Source organism: Sphaeramia orbicularis, chromosome 5 (assembly GCF_902148855.1).
Source record: "Sphaeramia orbicularis chromosome 5, fSphaOr1.1, whole genome shotgun sequence".
NCBI lineage: Eukaryota > Metazoa > Chordata > Actinopteri > Kurtiformes > Apogonidae > Sphaeramia > Sphaeramia orbicularis.
Window position 1 is genome coordinate 23,716,191 of NC_043961.1, and position 22,222 is coordinate 23,738,412.

General features: G+C 36.8%; 1 protein-coding gene and 1 non-coding gene across 3 annotated transcripts in view; one reads left to right on the forward strand and one right to left on the reverse strand.

Annotated features, from left to right (window-relative positions):
- The first annotated feature begins 2,181 nt into the window (after nucleotides 1-2,181).
- Nucleotides 2,182-22,222, forward strand: part of LOC115419642 (protein kinase C delta type-like) — a 28,697-nt gene continuing 8,656 nt past the window's right edge. Inside the window, exons 1-3 of one of the 2 annotated variants that reach the window (XM_030134536.1) lie at nucleotides 2,182-2,394; nucleotides 19,835-19,965; nucleotides 20,153-20,422. In XM_030134536.1, coding sequence (XP_029990396.1) covers nucleotides 19,857-19,965; nucleotides 20,153-20,422 — 379 coding nt within the window. In that variant the 5' untranslated portion in view covers nucleotides 2,182-2,394; nucleotides 19,835-19,856. The remainder of the gene's footprint in view (nucleotides 2,395-19,834; nucleotides 19,966-20,152; nucleotides 20,423-22,222) is intronic. The other variant, XM_030134534.1, reaches the window with a different exon arrangement.
- On the reverse strand, nucleotides 21,668-21,739 carry trnae-cuc (transfer RNA glutamic acid (anticodon CUC)). The gene has a single exon. It is a non-coding gene; the product is annotated as a tRNA-Glu (tRNA).

The window sequence follows — 22,222 nt, forward strand, 5'->3', positions numbered from 1 at the left end:
TCAGTTTTCAGTTGTCACCTGGTGTCTGGAATGACACAAATAAAGGTATGTCCACCTTAAATTGAAATAAAAGATGCATATACAGGCACATATCTGTACTATTTATTTATGTAGTTGGTTGGTTGTTTGGTTGTTTGGTTGGTTGGCTGGTTGGTGTTTGAAGGTGGATTCACTGGGTACCATGTTGGACATATGCCCACTGAGTTACATGGAGGACATTTTGGACAGACCAGATCATCCTCCTCATTCCATTTTAACAAATTATAAAGTTACCTGTAATGGACAACTCTGTTTTCCAAGATGCAGGACTGAAGGTTACAGAAGATCCCTTATGCCCACTCACATTAGCCTCTTAAAAACCATAGTCTGATGGCTGACATACTGATGGTTGCTTGTTCAACCCTTTCGTGCATAGTGGTCACTACAGTGGACAGGTATTCTACAGCTGTTCTCTTGTATATTTGTGGGTTTTGTTGTTTTAGTTCCATATCAACCAACACCGTGGACGCTTATGCATCATCCCATACACTGACATTCATAACATTACTGTAACTTTCCAGTTCTTTTATCTAAATCAAATGCTAATTGTTATTAGACTGTAATTAACAGAATTGTTGTTGTTTTCTTTTTTTTTTTTGCATATTATCTGAGTGAGTAGTAACTAGTATTGTAGTATGTTCAAATGTGAGAAAACATCAAATTAGCAGCATTAACCTCCTGAGACCCAGGAAAGTTAAAATTTTCTTTTTTCCATTAAACAATTGTCTTGACTGGAAACCACACTTTTTTAGTTTGTTTTTTTCAGATACATTTTTTAAAATAATTTATTTATTTATTTATTTATTTTAATGGAATGTCCTTTGCAATGGACAGCATTTTTTAAGTGAAACTGTCACACTTTTGTCCCCTACAGTGGACAGAAATGCATTGCTGGGTCTCAGGAGTATAAAAATGTTTTTTACTTCATAGTTTTCAGACAGTATGTCAGTAAAAGCATGTTTCTTTGCTTCAAAAATTAAACATATCCCAGACAGCAAATATTTTGGCAGTATTATGGCACACATTTGGCATTTTTGACTTTCTTTTGGGCATTATGAAAACCTTTAGGCTTAACTGTGGTATGATTACAGTTATCCATAACAGATATGGAGGCACCAGCAGTATATGGCTGAGTTATGGCATATGTCTGGTTAACCAAAAGACTGGGCAAAGAGCGGGATCAAGTATAGGGATGGTATGGCATGTTTATGGCAAGCCAGAAGATTGACTACTGAGCAGCAACATCTTATTCCATATACGGATGTTTTTTGGTTGTGTTTTGGCATATTTCTGTAAAGCTAAAACACTGCGCAAAGAGTGTGAATTTCTACCCAGAAGAAAACCCCACTTCATTTTAAAAGCATGATCAACACAAATTTTGGGTGAATTTTGACCTCTCTTTGGGTCATTTTTGGCTACTTTTTTGCCTGGATTATGGGGATTTGGGGCTTTTCTGGGACAATCATGGCTATATTTTGGAAGTCTGCTATTAGTTTTGGGTGAATTTTGGCTTCCTTCTGGTTTGATTTTGGCTTGCCTATTTTGGGACAGTTAGGGTCCATACATCCGCCCAGAACTTTGCCAAAATGGCATGCCAGTTTTGGGCCAGATTTAAGTCATAATGATTTTGCTATCTAGGATGGTGTTAAGCTGAGTGGACATTTTTGTAACTCTATGAAAAATAGGTTCATAAAAAAAAAAAAAAAATCACTTTTTTTAATGCCTAAAGAGATAAAAACACTCAAGAAAAAAAAAAAAAAATCTTAATTAAAGTTCTCATAATTCATGCATGAAAGGGGTAATTTCTTTTTATTCAGCTGACGGAAATGACTTTCCTATTGGAGATCAATAAAGTTTATCAATAATAATAATAATAATAATAATAATAATAATAATAATAATAATAATAAAGTGTCTGACTTCTCAAAATCTGGAACCTCAGACCTCATCTTAACAATATCAATCGATAACCGCGCCTGCGTAAACCCACTTCAAGCCCTTCATTATATACATTCGTCGTGTGTGTGTGTGTGTGTGTGTGTGTGTGTGTGTGTGTGTGTGTGCGTGCGTGTGTGTGTGCGTGCGTGTGCGTGTACGCCTTTGGGAATTCACCTGGTTGACGTCACACACCCACTCCTCGGCACCGCGCGCTGCCGTGGAGCCTCGGTGTAAAAGAGCTGAGGAGCCAAACCGGCAGAAACACAGGGATCGTGAAGTGACAGCAGCCTCTGCAGACTTCAACACTTCCTCAAACACCGTCAGCGATTTCAAGTCGAAACCTCCTGGAAACGCTCGGATCCAGACCCGACTCCGCTCCAGACGCAAACACTGCGCTTTTCCTCCACAGCGGAAGAGGTAAAGTCATACTCAACTTGTCGGATTAAAAAAAAAAAAAAAAAAAAACTTTGGCTCGGTTGGGGACATGACTTGTTTTTTCTTGCGTGATTATTTACCGGGTGTCAGGAGTCACCCGTGTGCGCTCGGACGCGGCTCTCGCTTTGCATTTTCTGGAACAATGGCGCAAAGTTTGGCTGCAAACCTCGGCTGACCTCAGGGGGGATCAAGTTGTAGCTCAGACAGGGTGACTTTGGGAATGAGAGGAGCTGCCGTCTGTCGCGGAATGTCTCCCTCTCTCACCGTGTTGTAGTTGCGTAAATTAAGCCATGTTTCTGTGCGTTAAGATCCGGTTTATGTGTCAGAAAGGAACTACTTGTCCCCGCAGAGTAAAACAAGACAAGTCTGTGCGCCTAGCCTCTAAAAGTCCTCAAGCTTTGTCTTGTATCTGAAGGATGCTTACTAACTTCATAGGAGTTTAATATTATTCTAAATATCAACTCAAGGCGCAAAAATTTACAGCAGGGATTTCCGTATTATTACCTAGAGGACTCAGACGCAGCTCCACCTTAGCCAAATGAATGTAAAATCACTGAGGAGAACAAAACTAAGGCAGTTTAACTCTACAGCACCATTCATACACATGGTAATTCAAAGTGCAAAAAAAAAAAAAAAAAGTTATAAATACATAAACAAGACTAAAGATTAAAAATATTAAGAAGAATGTTTAAAAACAGGGTTAAAATAATAATTAAAAAAAATAGTGCAGATAAAACCATTAGACTTTAACAATGTCTAATATTATAACAGAGACTAGTCCAGATTTTGGCAGCATACTACTGAAATGCTGCTCTACCTGTTTCATTCTGACTATAAGCACAAGCAGAACACCTTTCCCTGAAAGTTTACATTTCACATTTTACATTTGACATTTTGGATGTTGTTTATCCATTATTTACCAACTCTTGTAGATAAGACAGTAAATACATATAGATTCTGATTGAATTTGGCAATTATACAAGGTTTCCCAAGTGGAATTACTGACTTTGAGGCAAAATATCTCAAAATTAACCCCTTCATGCATTAATTGTGAGAACCTTAGTCAAGATTTTTTTCTTCAGCGTTTTTATTCCTCCTTAGGCATGAAAAAAACAATACGATTGAGTTTTTTTTTCTGTGGAGTTACAAAAATATCCATGCATTTAATTTTTGAAGTAAAGAAACGTGTTTAAAACCCAATATCAGAGTGGGATATGAAAACAATGAAATAAAAACATGTTTAATGCTGCTAATCTGATGTCTTCTCACATTTTAACATATTCTAATGCTATTAATTCCTCACTTCATCGAGATAATGTGCAAAAAAAACCCTTCTTGTCTAACAAATAACAATTGATTTACACTCAAACATGTTAGTTCAGATCCGGTTTATCAAGAACAGCAAAGTTATAGTAATGGTATGAATGTCAGGATATGAGATGATGCGTAAGTGTCCACTGTGTTGGCTGATATGGAACTAAAACAACTAAACCCATTAATAATATACAAGAGAACAGCTGGAGAATAACTGTCCACTGGAGTGACTTATGCATGAAAAGGTTAAAGATCATAACTAGAATGTTTGCAGTTAGTTTGATGTATTACTTTTTTGTTTGATATTCAGAAAGAAAGATTTATTCATTTAAGAATTTATTACTTTGACTTCGATTTTCAGGGGGTCATTAATTTCTACTAAAATGAAATATATCTCATTTCCAACAACACCTCTCTTTTTCATGGCAGTAGTAGTTTCAGGTATTGTAAGAACTATTGTTATTATATGGTCCTTTAGAAATCTATTAACTGTCAACTGCTAGTAAGGCTGGGCAATATATCATATTAATTCAAGTAATCAAGGTTTTACTTGCTGAAAATCGTGTATAATGCTGAAATTCCTCTGGAGATCTTTCTTGTTCAACAAAGATTCAAAATGCAACCCATTTTCTACTTATCATATAATAATTGTGAATTTGCTTTTCTAGTTCTGTAGTTTTATGAGTTTTTGCAGTTGTTATAGCCAGAAAACAATTGATTAGGACAAAACAGTGACAATTCTGGTCCAATACAATGTGAAATTCAGTGTACTGGGAACTTCGCCCATATCTTCCGCAACCCTAAGGAAAACACTGGGACCTGATAACCACCAATCTGTGAAAACTGATAGGAAGCCTATCCAAATACAGATGCCGTTCTAAAATAATATATTAATAGATGTCTTTTAAATCTCTTAATTACGTGCGTTAAATACACCTTTCGATGATAATTTTGGTTTAGGTTTATACAGTCGCGGAAAAAATTATTAAACCATCAAAAGTCATCAAAAACAATGGTTATGCAATCAAGTACTAACTCCTTTGTGTATCATGTGACTAAAACAGACAGAAAAGAAAACATGGAATGCCTAAAAGCACTGTTTTTGGCAGTACAATGACGTAACTATTGATGTAAGAACTGAAGTGATTTTGGTTATCAAGAAAACTATGGAAAATGGCTAGATATCAGCTCTGAAATTAAACTCTTATGAGCTATTTTTGAGGTTATCATTATATTTGTCCAAACAAATCTACCTTTAGTTGTACCAGGCATTAAAATGAATAAGAAACTGAAGAAAACAAGGGTGGTCTAATAATTTTTTCCGTGACTGTATTAGACGTTGATTGATTTTTAAAGATCTAAAACGTTTCAAGAAAAAGCCCACAAAAAGATGAACCAGTTCCCCTGAAAAATAACATAAGTTTAAAAATGTAGTATTTTTGACACTATCAGAAACTACATAAGTTGAAGTGATGAATATATAAATGAATAAATCATTGAACATCATTCAGAATCCAAAATCTAGTGGATTTTAGCTGCAGACGCCTAATTTTAGCCATCGGAGTTCAAGTTCAAGCCCTCTTTGCACAGATTATTCAAATTGGTGAATAATTTGGCTAAGTCTTTAATCAGCCAAGCCAGTTACTCTACCAGTATTTGTTTAATGTCATCTATCTAATGCTCCTTTTTGTGAAATATACGATACAGTTTTAATTGTGAGTTGAAACCCCTTAATTATTAATGGTTACTAGGCAGTTAAGGTGTTATGTTTGCAAGTGACTTTTCTGCACAAAGGCTTGGAGTCATTTATATTCCGTTCATAAGCAGGGGATTAAAGTAAAGGCATTTCGTGGTTTAACTGTAATGTGAAATCATTAACCTCCTAATGATCAAAATGATTCACTCAATCAGTTGTAACATATAACCTAAGTACGCAGATACATTTTGGTCATTAAGTCCCAGGTGTCCTCCTTTGTGTTTATGGTATGTTTTGAATGAAAACTACTGTCAGCTGTCATTATGGAGACAATGTACATGAGCTGGTTTGGTTTGTCCTGAGTATGAACTTGAAATGCCAATGATCCTTTACCTCATTGTAGTCTTACTGTAAATTAACCCGTAAAGACCCAAGCATCCATCACTGATTAAAAGCATCTACTGATCTAACCTGTGTAAAACCTGTTGATCCACTAATCCTATCAATACATATAAATAATTAGTGTAGAATGCAGTTTGTTGTTTTTTCATGGTCATCAGATATGACCCATTTGGACATTCAGAGGCTCGGTAGTTACCGTGGAAACGCTGTAATCTTCTACAACATTGATTCACTACTAAAACCCATGGAGTTTTAATAAATGACAGTAGACGGAGATACTTGTTTTATGTTCAGTTAATGATATATTTTTACTGAAAAAGTCTTTTTTTTCTGCAGTTTTCTGTTTTTGCGATAATAACCCTCAACATTAATCTGAGCTTTTATGAACATCTCCATGATCAGTGAATTAAATATTGGAAAATACCTGATTTATATTGATAAAATACAAAATACAGAAGATAATATTATAAATAAATGGTGATAAATCACTTAAGAAAGGTTAGATATAGAGAAAATGTGATTTGGGAACTGACATGTATGTATGTCTGTATCTTTATTTAGGCGGGACAGTGCACATTATTGAACACATTTATACATTCCATTTCAGTATAAACATGTAAATATGCTGGAGTTAGCATCAGTGCTAATTTTCATCCGCAGCCCCCATTTAATAAATAACTAAGATCCGTGTAATACAAAGCAATACAGTGTAATAAGTGCAATACATTACAAAACAGTACAGTTCAATACACTACAATATGGGGTGTGTATTGGCAAGAATGTGGCGATACGATACAAATCACAATACTAGGATCACGATACGATACATCACGATATATCATGATACTGTTGAAAAGGCAATTTTTTGTTTGTTTCTTTTTTTTTTAAATGGTTATTTCATGGAAGAATTGAATTACACCAGAAATATGCACAAATACTGAACACATTTTTATTTGAACAGAACAGGATCTAATGCTATATCCCAAAATTTTCCTGCGTTAAAACTTAAATTATGTTTTACAGACATTACAGTTTCAGATCCTGCTCAAATGTTCATATTCTATTAGTTCATAACTAACATCAGAACATTATTTTCGTGGAATCCCAACAAAGGAACCAACATTATTTAATAAAACAGTGTTAAATATTAATAAATAAAATATAAACAAAAAAGAAAAAAAAAAACAAAAAACAAAAATGAACCTCCATAATATCTGCAGTTGTATAAATACCTAAAAATATTGCTACAATACTTTTTAATGTCGATACAGTATTGTGAAATGAAATAGCGCGATATACTGCAGAACCGATATTTTCTAACACCCCTACTACAGTATAGTACGTGTCAAGGACTAAAATAAACATTACTACTTAAAGGACAATACAGTACAATACATTACATTACAGTACAAAATGACATTTGTGCGTGCGTGTCAAAGATTAAAATAAACATTCAGCTGTCCCTTTAAGGTGCTAGTGTTCACATGTTTAGTTGTTTCTTAGCCATATTTTAATCTGGCTTTTGAAAGCAGCATATGTGGGGATCTCCCTGATATCCCCTGGGATGGTGTTCCAGCTAAAAGTAGCGCTGGGTCTTTATGGGTTAAAGTCAATCTAGTGACATATGGATCGTTTTTTTCCCCCCTCAAGTACATCATCTTCATTATCCAGTGTGTTTCTCAATCACTGACTTCACTATGAAAAGATGTGTGGTCAGTGCGTTGTGCGGTTGTAGTGTTGAGTTAAAGGGAAGTGCCTGTGTGACGATTACCCTGCATTCTCGTGCCAGTAAACATCTCAGCCTTCTAAAGCCACAGCACTGACACAACATGTCAGCTCCTTAAGTGTGCTAAATGCTCTACCCTGTATATGATGAAGTATATTTTCCTTGTCTTGCGAAAGTGTTGTGTCATAGACGACAAAACAACTCTGTGTCTGAGGCCAGACTCTGTCCTGTTGTTATCTTCTGGAGGCACTGCAGCTTTGTGAGAGGACGTAACACTATCTGCCTGCAGTTAGTGGTGTGTCAATATTGGCTTGTGGCATCATGAGCTGCTTGGAGGACACGGTCGGGACATCTGCTCAGTGAGAATCTGCCCCTCCAGCTCTGATCCCTGGATAGCACAATACACACACAGGTGACTAATATAGTTTACACTGATATTAGACTTTATCGCTTTATATGAATTATTTATGTTCAGACAGGATGGCAGAGACAGACAAGCGTGACTAGATACATGAAAAAATAAAGTAAATGCGCTGATTGTGAAATTCTGGGCTGAGACTGGAGTTTAAAATAACCATTTAGCTTGTGGTGATTCTTATTGTTGTCTCCGAACAGAAACACAGAATCCCTTTTCTGTATTGGCAAGTCTTTAAGGTTTCCATTACAGTGAATCGCATTAATCTTAATTGAATGAGCACAAATTCAATCATACTAATTTCTGGAATATAACACAATCACATCCTTTTTACCAGAAACTGACATCAATCAAAAAGAATGATGTTTGCCAACACTGAAGTTTTGTCAGTTTATCTGTAAAGTTCTAAAAGTACAAAAGAAAGTCAGGAAAAGAACTGCTGTGCTCTCAGTACAAAGTCATTGTAAGCAAACTATTAGCATCAACAGCAGAAAAGAAAAGGAAATGTTTGAGCATGCAGTATGTGGGGCTGCATCATCTGGTGAAAAAGTGATATTGTGTCATTGTGAACCATGTTGGGATTGCTAGTTTACTTATTTATGCCATTTGTAAGATAGAAGAAAAACACAGAAGAAGAAAATCTGCTTTTATATGTTAGCAAATTGACCGTATTATAAGGATAGGGAGCAGAAAGAAGAATGATCTTATATTTTCTGCCCCTCTGTAACAAAATCCTTGTGTTTACATTATCAACCTCTTGATACAATATCTGCCATCACTTACAGCTGCAGTTCATCATTGCAGTTCCAGTTCTACTTACTGTTTTACTGTATGTAGACGACTTGCTTTTATATGTACATGTCAGATCTGCTAGTTTTCTCTGTGATTTTAGATCAGTCTGGCACACATTCTGGTTATCAACATACATATTTCACATTCATCAGCACCATGTGAGTGGATTGACAAAAGTTTTTGCTATTTTGGTGCGTATATTATGTATATACTGCGCTAACTTTCTGCCACTGGTCTACAAAGTAGAGAGGGATTTTGCTCACTGGTTGGTGTTGCCACATTTGTGGACCAGATGAATTTCATAAAGGTAGTTGGTCTCCTATGTTTCTTTCAAAAATTCTGCACTTCAACAAATCTTTTCCTCCTCCTTTTCAAATATGTTTTCTTTTTTTTATATAGAATTTTCTAGTTGTATTGGATTTAAATGTTGATATTTGAAATAAACAATGAATCAATCTTTCATAACCTGGATAAATTAATATCCAAATTGGTATAGAGTAATAGACCAGCTTACAGTTCCCTAAGAGTGAAGGAGGCCTGACCCTTTTGTAATTTAGACTGTATTATTGCTAATGCTCAGAGACCTGTAATGGATGGTGCAATTTTACTCATAATTTACTCCTTAAAACTTGTATTTTCTTCAATCGAGTCATCACAGAATCCAAAGATCACCAGATATAGCTTGCAACTTAGCACTGAGACACTCTGAGGTTTTAAATGTGTGGTGTTTTCTATCGCTCAGTGTCATGTCTTACTGTTTTATGCACTTTTATAGTATTTGATTTTGATCGTATAATTTTAATCTTGTTTTTAGATGTAAAGCACTTTGGTCATCTTTGTGTTGTAAAGTGCAATATAAATAAACCTTGATAGAGATATGTTGGACCTTTAAAGTGCAGCCTTTTGTGATTATATAATAGTAGAGGCTGATGTGATGATGATCCAATTAATTGTGCAACTCTACTTGTATGTATATCAAAACTCCATTGCAAACAGTACTTTTGGTGCTTTTGTTTTCATGTAGGAGACACAAAAGAGCACTGGGTATTATGCTTAACCACACAAACAGGCATAAACCCTTTGGCAGCGTTTTGCTAAATCAGCACTGGATGATGATAGTTTGGTTCATTTCTTGACCTTGGCCTCCTGTCACTATCTCACGCTCTCTGTACCGCACACACTGATCACATCATTATATCCCACCGATGTCCCTGCTCAGATGCTATTTTGTCTCTCTTACAGTAACCAAGGCTTTGTGAACTGTGAGCATAGCAGAAATGGACACCTCCCTTAATGCATGTGGCGAGAGTACACACCCACAGCGGTAGGATTCATTCCATGCTGGTACAGCAGGTTTGAAGCTGTGCCAAACAACTCAGTGATACACAGGAAGGAGGCAGAAAGACATTCAGAAAGGGTCATCTCTCCACAAATGTGACAGCTGAAGTTTTGTGGTTTTTAATAATCATAACAATCTGACAGCAAGTGTAGCTTTAACAGGCATGTATTGTCTGACATAAAACAATAACCTCTGCTCTTCTTCGTTTTGATCCCCGTAGAGAGTTCATGTCATAGAAGTCCAACTGGATGTTTAAGTGTTTGAATCTCCGACATTTCTCTGTTGACATAACCTTTACCTTCTATGCGTGTGTATGTCTTACGTTGGGGGGTGTTAGACATTAACCCTGGTTAGTAAAAGAAAGGCAGGCTTTGATTCTCTCAGGCCATACTCCTGAAATTCATTAAAGGCTGCTTTGTTCAAGGTTATTAGCGTGTGTAGTGACTTGTGTATGTGTGTGCAAGTACACTTATGTACTACTGACTTGGTGTTAATGCAGTAATAATACATCCCACTGTGGCTCCAAGAAGCATTTGCAGATTAAGGACATTTTTCTGCCGCAGTTTGTTTCTGTACCAAAGGGAACCTGCATGGTTTTACTGACGCAGTCAAATGATCGGATGTAGAGCTGGGTGATCTGGCAAAAAGATTGTATGACGATCTTTAGAGGTATATGATTAGTCTGAATCACAATTTTCTGACTTATTACAAAATGTAGGTGAGTAACAACCAAAACCATTACAAGTTTTTCCTCTGCTTTCTGAAGGATTAGGCTGTCTGATTTTTTTTTTTGGTTGTTTTTAGAGTCATCTGAAAGAAACTCTGCCTTTGAACCAACATAATTATTATTATGACAGCATCTCGTTGAACACAAAACCACATTTCTCTGTAGAGCTGCAGTGTTTCCAATAATTACCTAGATTGCGGTGCCCTTATTTGTCCTGCCAGTATTGTATAATCAATTCGAAAGCATTTTACACTCTAAAGCCTCATTGTAAATCAGACTCGCTTCACGTCACAGGTCAGAAGCCACACCAGCAGCTCATAGACGTAGGCTAAATCTTTGTTATTATTTCTTCAGCTGTAAAACAACACATTCCACAAATTATGCAAGTGAATACACGTAACACTATGGTGTGGACAGACGCCTAGAATTATCACCTATAGACTGAAATAAACTCACTAGCCTAGCAACCCTGAAGGGGTGGGATTAAGTTATACTTCCTCCCACTCCTTTTTGAATGTGCAATTGAAGTTATGTGTATATATAAGTTTTGTTTTTGTGTTTTTTTCCATGACTTCTTACCACCCGTTTTATTTCTAAGGACTAAGTAAGATTACTGTGTCTTGTTGCATATTCGAAATAAACTAAAGAAATAATAATAAAAAAATAGGACCAATGGCCCTGTAGCTTACCGGCCAAATTAAAAGCTTTGATTTGGGAAATGTATCCAGATGCCATTCATTATCACCCAGTTATGTGTATTTATTATATTACAGAAATAGCCCATGTTTTGGTCATATTCCAATCAGATCTGTAAAAAATTCAAATTCCAATTTGATATCATTGATACTTACTGATTTATTGGATCAATCCACTTCCTATTTCTTATAATGGGAAAATTTTTCAAAGTCGCACCAAATCCAGAATCAGATCCAGATCGAAATAATTTGACTAACTTTTGTTGACATCATCATACAGAAGCTGTATACCAAGTTTGAAGTCAATCAGAACTGTAGTTTCGGAGAAGAAGACGATTGAAATGTTTTCCCCATAAGAGCCCATGTTAAATTTTCCGTAAGTTCCCGGATCCAGAAGAAGATCCTGATCAGCATGTGGCCATTATGTTTTGGTCATCTCCCCATCAGGGCTGGACTGTAGAAATTTACACTGGATATCCTTTATATTTACTGAGTTGTTGCATCGATCCACTTCCTATCTGTTATAATGGGGAAATTTTTCAAAGTCGCACCAAATCCAGAATCAGATCCAGATCCAAATAATTTCACTAACTGTTGTTGACATCATCATAAAGAAGCTGTATACCAAGTTTGAAGTCAATCGGAATTGTAGTTTGGGAGAAGAAGACGATTGAAATTTTTGTGACGGACGACGACAGACGCCGCCGCCGGACGCCGCATGACGACAATAGCATACACCCTGTTGGCCAGTAAGCTAAAAAACCTGTGCTAGCAACATTAATGCTCAAACCCACTGGTTAGTGCAGCCCTTACTGTGATAATAAAGTGCAATTCCACAGATAAATGGGCCTATTACAATGAATATTAGCTGAGTAGAAATGTTTTTTACCCTCCGAAAAAGAAGATTATATGACACATAAAGACTGATCACAATATATGACCATGAGATTGCCCAGCCCTGAATGATTAACTCTGCAAAGTATTTAGTATTGTTGTACATGTGTTTCTTCATTTGTTACAATGAATACTTCATTCTTCAATCATTCTTTTTACACAGTCCTATACAGTTCCCAGAGTTTTCAACAGATATTTAATATACCTCTCAAAAACGGTGAATCATTTTGACTGGATTTCTCACTATTTTTCTGTAACGCAGTTCTGCTGCAAAATTGGAAAAAGATGATGTATTTTGTTGAAATGGCCAATTTAGAGTCCATTCACTGTAACTGCATGTCTCTAAGCGGGGGCAGTATGTTCTCTCTTAATAGTTTTTTATATGTTGTCCTTTAAAGCAGCAAAAGCTACAGTCAACAGTAATATCACAGCTAGAAACAGCTCATCTCTATCATCATTGTTTAGTTTGCACTGTGGATGGACTTCTATTTCTTTGAGCAGTTTTATAAGGCAGTACATGTTTACACACACAACCACACAGCAGGTTATTAGCTTTAGACATGAATGTGGCCTGGCTGGCTCTGGCCATGCTTGTTCAGGTTCATTATAATCATGTGGAGCGTGTTTGTTCATTTCTAATTTGCTAGAGCTGCTGACTGGCCCAGCTCCATCTGCAAAGGCTACTGCAGACCTTGATGTCTGTCACTCAGCCTCACATTCCCCTCTGTCTCTGTCTCTCTGTACCAAAAGGGAAACCCTGTGAAGCAACCGAGGAAGAAGGAACAAATTAAACCTAGCAAGAAAAGAACAGAGAAATTGATATTTTTTTTATGTGATTAGTGATGCTATCACAGATAAAATCCTGTTTTCTGTTAATGTTTTCCTCATATATTGCACTTTTGATTTGTATCATATCATATAAAAACTGACAGCTCTTTTTGTGTGTGTGAAGTTATATAACTTTATGCATTTGGTTCAGTTTTCTTTGACTCAAAACAGGTTGATATGTCACCCATGTCCTATTTTTCTGTCTTTTTTTTTTTTTTTTTTTTTTTTTTTTTTATTAATTTCTTTTTGTTAGACCAGTTTTCATCCAGTCAAGGCCTCCCTGTCATCATTTGCTACTGAAGTGTATTTCTAATGTGGTATTGGTGGTAACACAGCCCAAACTGGTTTTAATTTACCTTGTTCTATTATATTTTTTATGCCTCCTCACTAACCCATGTTCCTTTGTCTTTGTAGAAAAAAAAAACACATGTTTTACTTGAAAACATCTGTGAATCTATTTAATTTTTCTCTGTCATGGAAGAGATATTTATAAAAAAAAAAAAAGCACTGGTGGAGTTCAAGTAGAATTTAAATGTAACATTCAGAACATTCAAATGTCATTTAATTGACAGATAGACATGACGTGGAAGTCAGAGAAAAGTTGTTTAATATCATTGCAATATGTGCAGTCTGTTATGTCTGGCAAGCAGTGGATTGTGATTTATTTGGTTTATTGGCTCACTGAAATCACTTACAATTTGATAATTAAAAAACACTTAAGCCATTATCAGTGGAGGTTTTACAGCAAGCACCCATTAAATATCTGTATATCCGCTTTTAACCCATATATTAACCCTTTAGATGCCGGAGTTGTTTTTCGTTTGTTTGTTTTAATATTAAATTTTGATATCAAGATTTTAAAAAGCTGTCTGTTTCATTCAGTTATGTTACTTGTCACAAAATTGCAACTTCAGCGCTTAAAGGCAGGGTGCTTGCGCAGGTTTTGAAAGTCTTAAAAAGTATGGAGTTTTGAAACACTGTTTTACAGACCTTGAAAAGTCTGGAATTTTGTGTTAAAGTCTTAATAAAGTACGAAAAAAAAGTTTCTCTCATAGTTGAATTTTAGAGTATGCTCACAGATGCATAATCTTGTAAGATAAGAAATACATGAGGAAAGCATAGAAAAAACTTGATATGATTTCACTAATCGGTCGATACTGGAATGATTCTAGAGAAACGTGTTTGTGTGATATAGATTGCACTTTTGTGATTTTCATATGTTTTGAAAACATTTCTGTCAGTAAAACATAATTTACTGTGAATTATGCATTCATTCATACATATTAAAATTAACTTTTCTACTACACACAAGAGGTACAATCGCAACCAAAAAAGTAGGCATGCAAGTATAAAAGTACATAAAGTCAAGGTCTTTGGGGAAAAAATAGCAGTTTTGAAAAAGTCTGGAATTTTTGTTTGGATAAAGGGCAAGCACCCTGAAAGGGTTAATACAATATTCTAAACCCTTGTGTGTCATCCAGATGACCAGGATCATTCACATGTCCTCTCCATAGATCTGTCTAAATAAGACTTTTAACCCATTTCACCCATTCTGCATGTGAACCTGTTGGCACTAAGGACTTGTGGAAAAATCCATTTGCAAAGTAACTCAGCTGCAGTCATTTGTACTCCTGGTTACAGTTCAGACATGCAGATGAACGGCTGTCATGAACATAGAGGCTCCCTAACTAGTTAGACCTGCTCCACAACCGCTTCCACTAACTCTTTATTCTGTGCATACCAGACCTATTTACTGTTGGTGGCACATCACTGATCTTGACTGTCATGATAATCTATCTCTTATAGACAGTCACGCACCTCTGTTCAGATTTGTTTTTGTTTTTACCACATGAAAACTGCCATTGCATCATTACAACTAAGTTGATTTTCCTGGTTGTGTGATAATCTGCTTATGCTATTAGCTGATTGCTTGTGAATCATGTGCCGTGTCTTGTTAATTAACGATTAACATTTCCAGGGATTAATTTTTGCAGTTGGTAGTGGTAGAAGCAGAAACAGAGCATTTCACAGAACAAAGTTAATATTATAAAGAATCTGACTTAACTTCCTGAAAGCTGAACTACAACATGCCATTGGTCATTAAATGGCGTTATATGGCATGTTGTATTTACGTACACACTGTTGTTGTAACGTTTTCCCACATGTGGCGCCTTTCTGCTGTCAGTGTATAATTTATGAATTCTTTTGTGGGTGTACAAGTTGCCACACACCCCAGGCAACAGGGCCAGCTTTACATTTACTGGCACAGCACTTTACAATCCTTTGAGTCCAGGACAAAAGAAAAAGACCTACTTGAGAGAAACTCAACAGCTCTGTGAGCATAAACACACATGCATGCACAAACATGCAAACACACAAATACTATTTACTTCGTGCAGTACTGTCTTAACTTTGTATGGGATGGATCTAGTGAAGGCCATTTTGGTTGTGTCAACAGGGTCTGATTTCATGTCTGCTGGCCTGCCTTTTTTTTTTTTTTTTTTTTTTTCAGCATATTTTTTTCGGCCCTCACTTGCTCTTTTCCTCTACCCACCCCTTCCCCAATTGCATGTTCTCATTTTTTCCACTCTCTCTGGGGAAACAAGGCTCTCTTTTTATAAGAAGCAATGTGTGTGTGTGTGTGTGTGTGTGTGTGTGTGTGTGTGTGTGTGTGTGTGTGTGCGCGCGTGGGCATGAGCTAGGGTAAAGAAAATTGAAAAAACATGCCAAATGTGTCAAATTCAATGACTTTGATCAATGTTGTTTTTGTGTGTTGTTTTTTGTGTATATGTCTAGATAGGATTATGTAAGCTCTAATAGTTTCTTAACCCTCTTGACCTTACTTGAATTGTCGCTTGTTTGAGAGTCTTTAGATCGCTGACAGGCTCACTGGGTCAGTCCAAGCCTCCAGCAGCAATGACAGAGATATTTCACTTGCATCCCAGTGGAGCACATTTAATAGTGAAGCCTTGTAAACCATGTGGGTTTTTTTATTCATTCACATTAGGAGCGCACAGAGATTTATTTTCTGCTTGGGGGACTGCTGGGAGTCATGCAGCTATGATACTATGTGCAGTCTCTATCACTGAGGTCTTGATGATACAACAGTACATCTTAACTCCATATTCCACGTGTACCACTCTATGCATTACTAGTGTAAGCTAGGCCAAGTTATGGGCGCTCATATTAGACCGATGCCTTTTATGATTTCTTAACAACTCAGGGTGGTATAATTGCTATTCTGTTTGTAATTTAGCCTTGTAATACACTGACGACTTATCCAGAATAAAGCCTGCATCTTGCCTAATGTGTGAGCGATAATTCCACCACAACTCTATGCAGGAATAGAAAATGGATGGATGAAATACTAGACAGACAAGACACATAGACAGTGATATTGTTTGATGATTAATCTACACTACTGCTACTACTAGTCCCTGAAATAGCAGAGTTTGGGGGAAAAGTGTTTCAAATGTTTATGGTTAGTTCATCATTGAGTTCTTCACCTATTCGTTACTTGTTATTTAGATTTTGTCTTGTTTAGATAATCAGACTGAGCTTTATTGTCATTCGATCATGATACATTGTGCATGATGCAACGAAATGTTACCCAGGTCTCAGTTTTGAAGATAAAAGGATAAAATATAAGATAAAAATATATAAAAGGTGAATATGGTAGAATAAAAACTACCATAAAACATGCAAGCAAAATAAAAAGAATGAAATAACTTCTTAATATGTGTAAAATTTCACTGTATGCAGCAACATTATAGTTTAAACTGATGCAGTGATTATTCTGATTATATTCAGGTCACCAGCTGAGTCAAAGATTGTTCATTTCAGACATGCATAATGTGTTTTCAGTGTCAGATATTTGGGGGAGAAGGTCAAGTACAATATCGGCTGATGAATGAGCAATCAGTTTTTTCTCACTCCAAACTGTCTTACCTTTTTAAAAATCTTCTCCCCTATTATTACCTTTATTTTGAAGTGTTGGATTTCATTAGTTAAAGCAATTCCAAGGTGTGTAAAAGGTTGAAGACAAAGCCTTTTTCTGATTTGTTAACTCCTACAGTAAGCCATAGGACCAGTGCTATTTTCACTCCTGTGTGCTGGCTACTGAGTAACTATACCATTGCTCAGAGGGCGGCTTAGTGACGACTCTTGAGACATCAGTGTTAGTCATTGACTACCCACTCATGTTGTCCTCCTGGTCTTCGGGTGTCAAACCATCAGAAACATCCAGGCCTTGAGTCTGAATCTTTAGAACCCTGCTGCCTCCTACACAATCCGACCTTCTCCATTTGTCAAGAAACTCTTAATCTACAGGAAAAGACTTTATGTTTTCGTCTTCTCTAGAATCCAGCATTTAGAGAACAAACTAAGTACTAAATTCAACCAGAGCTCAAAATAGAACCTAGTCTGCTTTTCAGGCTGAGGAACATATAAGTGCATGGACAGGCATACATCACAGCGTGTGTTTTTCAGTCAGTGAGGATGTCAAAGTAATGGCATTCAGTAATGTAAAGAGGGACATGAACATAAACAACACTTGAATCATTCACTCCTTGTGAATGATGAATTACTGACAGAGAGTGAGGTTTCAGTACATTGCTGTCCTGGGGATGCATGTACATATTTACATCCAGGATAAAGAAAAGGAGCATTTGGTTATTAATAACCTGAGACACCATTTTACATGGAATCTGAAATTCATTGTGAAGGTAAAATAAAATGAAGCAGCAACAATTATCTTAATACAACAAGGGACAAAACTTCAGCTTAACCCTTTACAGGGCACTCATAGGAATACTCTGAAATTCAAAATTTCAACCTCAGTGTGTTATTGGAGGACACAAGACTTCATTACTTTTGTGATTTTTTTACCCCCATTTTTAAAAAAAGAAATGTTATTGTATAGAAAATCAAAATCAATGAAGTTACCATATGTGGTTCCTTACCCATAAGTGGCAAAAAAAAAAATCCAAGGAGTAAATATATATTTTTTTAAAAAGTACAAGAATAACACATGTAAGGGGACAGGTACATGTATTGTAGAACATTAGTACCATTACTTCATGGTACCTAATAAAGCAGGTACACTCACTGTTCCTGCAGAGGTGGACCTTACATATCCTGTAGACCACACTGGACCTGAGATTGTTGACTCACTGTAACTGTTACTGTCACTGTCTTGTAATGTATGCAGAAATTCCCAAAAATGGTCACTTTCCCGATTAAGGGTTAAATAACTTTACTTAACTTAAACTTATGTTCTGTGTGGGAATTGTTTGAGGAATTCTGTGGGTTTTTATTGCTGCATTGGGAATTAGGCTGTAAGCCAGTATGTCCAGCTCATCTGTGACATAGTATTTTAGTGTAATAACGTGAAAGGGCTCAGTATGTGTTTGTTTGCACAGCTACTTTATACAACATGAAGCTTGACTTGCTTCCCCTAAATACACAAATTGTCTCCCCCTGTAATCTTCACTATGAAATGATTTACAGAGCACTTAAAACACAGGAAATCTTAAGATGTGTGTTTTTGTGTGGACATTTATCATAACACAGTTGAATGTGCTTTCATAGATAAATGTATCTTTAACTATTAATGCAGTTTTCTGTTAGGATTAAGAGTCTAAAAGGTCTGCTCTTCAAACCACTTTAAGGGGAAGTATGTGAAACAGCGCTGAACAAATCAGTCAGTGGAGCAATTTAGCTTAAATGAAGTAACTGGGTGGACACTTTTGCAAAATGTGTTTTTTATTTCCCTTTTTTAAATGAGGGGTAATTTTTTTTCAATTAACATAAAGAAAAAAACTTGTAGATAAGATTTTTAAGACAAAATGTATTAAAGAAAAGTGACTAGTGATGTAAAGGGGTTTCAAGGAGGTAATTTGTCTTCTGTAAGCATAATGTTTATTGTGCCCTTCACCTTCACACATTTTGCTGTACTAGATGGAGTTCGGATTATACATCAGAAATCCTGCTCTGTTGAAGCAGAATGGAATCAAGGTTGTGAAGAATTTAGTGAAAATTGTGCCTTGGTCTTAAAGTTATGACTACAAAGTAATGCCTCTCAAAAAAATCTTCACAACAAATAGAGGTGCAGAAAACAGGATTATCATTAGATCCCAGCCAAAAAAGAATAGATTTTAATATTTGTCACCTCTCAATGAGGTGTGTAGCTGTAAAATCTTCTTAGACATTACAACTATGGATGAAACTGCATGTTTAAATAATCAGACCAACATAGAGGAAAAAGAAATTGCTTTTCATTTCCTTTTCTTGTCAGTTCTTTTTTTTTTTTTTTTTTTTTAATATTTGCCTTAGAATTTGATCCACATGATTTTCAGTTTCTCTTCTACACTCAATGACAATGACACTATGTTTCATCGTTGCTTAGTATTGGCAGGTAGTTTCCAAACTTGTGTCTTGAACTGGAAACTTCTACTTCCTCTGTCATTTGCATTCAAGCACCATGCTAGCCACTTCTTCCTTCTTTGTTTTAAGTGCAGAACTTGAGCAATCCGACAACAAGATGAGCGTGTGCCTTTGTGCAAGCTGACTCTTCGGTGTGTGTCTGTGTTCCAGGAGGCTTCGGTGAACGGTCACCATGGCACCCTTCCTGCGTATTGCCTTCAATGCTTATGATGTGGGCGCTCTGCCTGCTTTATCTGACCCACCCATCTGTGCCATCAAGATGAAGGAGTCTGTCAACACAGGTATGTACGGATGCACATCAGTGTATTGCAGTCATATATTTAGACACAGGCTGGGCATATTGAAACTATGCAGCCCAGGTTTAATTAACAAGCATTTCTATTGTGCTGTACTGTGCTATGATTTAAAAAAAAAAAAAAAAACATTAAAAGGTTAATTCTTCAAGTTGATCCTAATATTTTCTCACAGAACGAGGAAAAACTCTGGTCCAGAGAAAGCCCACCATGTATCCAGCCTGGAAGTCCACTTTTGATGCTCACATCTATGAGGGGCGAGTTTTGGAGGTGGTGCTAATGCAGAACACAGAGGAGCCATTGGCCAAGGCTACGGTGGGCGTGTCTGTACTGGCAGAACGTTGTAAGAAGTCCAAAACCAACGGACGTGCCGAGTTCTGGGTAGACCTGCATCCTTCTGGGAAGGTCCAAATGGCAGTCCAGTTCTTTCTGGAGGATACTGATGGTAAATTTACTATTTTTTCTAAAATGCTTACTTCGGCAAAAAAAATAAATAAATAAAAATACTAAAACTAAAAAAGGACAGAGACTTCACTCAAATTCCCATTTCACAATATTAAACCAGTCAGATATTTTCCTCTGTTTTTTCAATTTGTGCTAGTAATTAAGTTAAATATAGATAAAAGATGCTAACACGCCCATTTTGCCATCGATGAAAATGTATCAGCTAACCTGCACTAACACGCTAATTAGCTTAAGTTGCAATAATTGTGTATCACTGTGAACAACTGAACTTTCTCCTAATTTTGCTGATATTTAATTTGGTGGAACAGCTAAGTGGAAGTTTTGACCATGATGGGAAAGTTTAGTGACATAAATGATGGCGTTGGTTATTTTTACCCATCATTTTTGATGTTCTGAAGAAAAAAAAAAAGATATATAAATGCATCTGACAAAGTGATTGTTTTGTTAATTTTCGATCTTACCAGATGTTGCCATACTTTTCTACTCTGTGGATAAGATGTTCATGATCAGTGAGATTATTTGATTGTTATGAAACCAACAGTTTTTACAAAATAATTGAGCCACTTCCCCCATGGGACTCTTTTAATGAATTCATCTGTTTTCATCTGACCCTGTTCTCTGCTTCTTCTACCTGCATGTCCTCCTCCATCATATCCATAGATCTCCTCTTTGCTCTTCCTCTTTGCCTCCTTCCTGGCAACTCCATCTTCATCATCATCATCATCCTTCCACCATTGTATTTACTATCCCTCCTCTGCACATGTCCGGACCATCTCAGTCTGGCCTCTTGCACTTTGTCCCCAAAGTGTCCAACCTGAGCTGTCCCTCTGATGTGCTAGTTCCTAATCCTGTCCATCCTTGTCAGTCTCAAAGAAAACCTCAACATCTTCAGCTCTGCCTCTTGTCTTTTCAGTGCAGCCATCTCTAAAACCATAACTCTTGCAGATGCTCTTTCATCACACATCCCTCCTGACACTTCACATTTCTAAATTCAACCTAATCTGTGCCTCTGTGGGAAAAAGTCAAACCCCTGCCTAAATCTGCTGCAGAATTTAGGGGGTTTGTCCTTAGCCCATGCCCTACCCTTCCACCAACTTTCATGACAGTCAGTGCTGTAGCTAATGCATAATCCTTTACAGACAGACAGATGTGCGAGAGTGATCACGTAACATCTTTGGCAGACATTATTACACATTTGACTGGCTGGTGTGTCTGAAAAGTACTGTTCCCTGACCGGGAATCGAACCCGGGCCGCGGTGGTGAGAGCGCCGAATCCTAACCACTAGACCACCAGGGAGAGTTGCAGGTTGTGAAAAAGGATAGTCAGCTGAACAGTCTTCAAGAAAGCACCCCTCCCCCCATGTTCTCCCTCTCAGCCCCCTCCAAACCCGTCTCTGTTGTAGTACTAACATGTAACGCCCTCTGCTGGCAACAGGGAGGTCTCCTGCTTTTTCAACATCCAACCACTGCACACCTGTTACTGTAGGCCTCATAAGCAGTGTGGAATACCTTTATGTGGACCCACTGCTCTGTAATAAACTCCCTACCACCAGCTGTCAAGTGTTAATCTGCTCGCTGGTTCATATCTCACACTGAGCGTGTCAGCTGAGTACAGGTGTAGTCTGAAATAACCGTGTTTCAAGGACACGTAGGAATTTTGCCTAAGTTCTGATTGTACTTTGAGCAAGTAACAAAGATATGGAATACCACAAAGATGATTGTATGTGTTAGACACTTGAGACGAGAAATAGAACAGTCTGTTTCTCCTTATAATTTATAT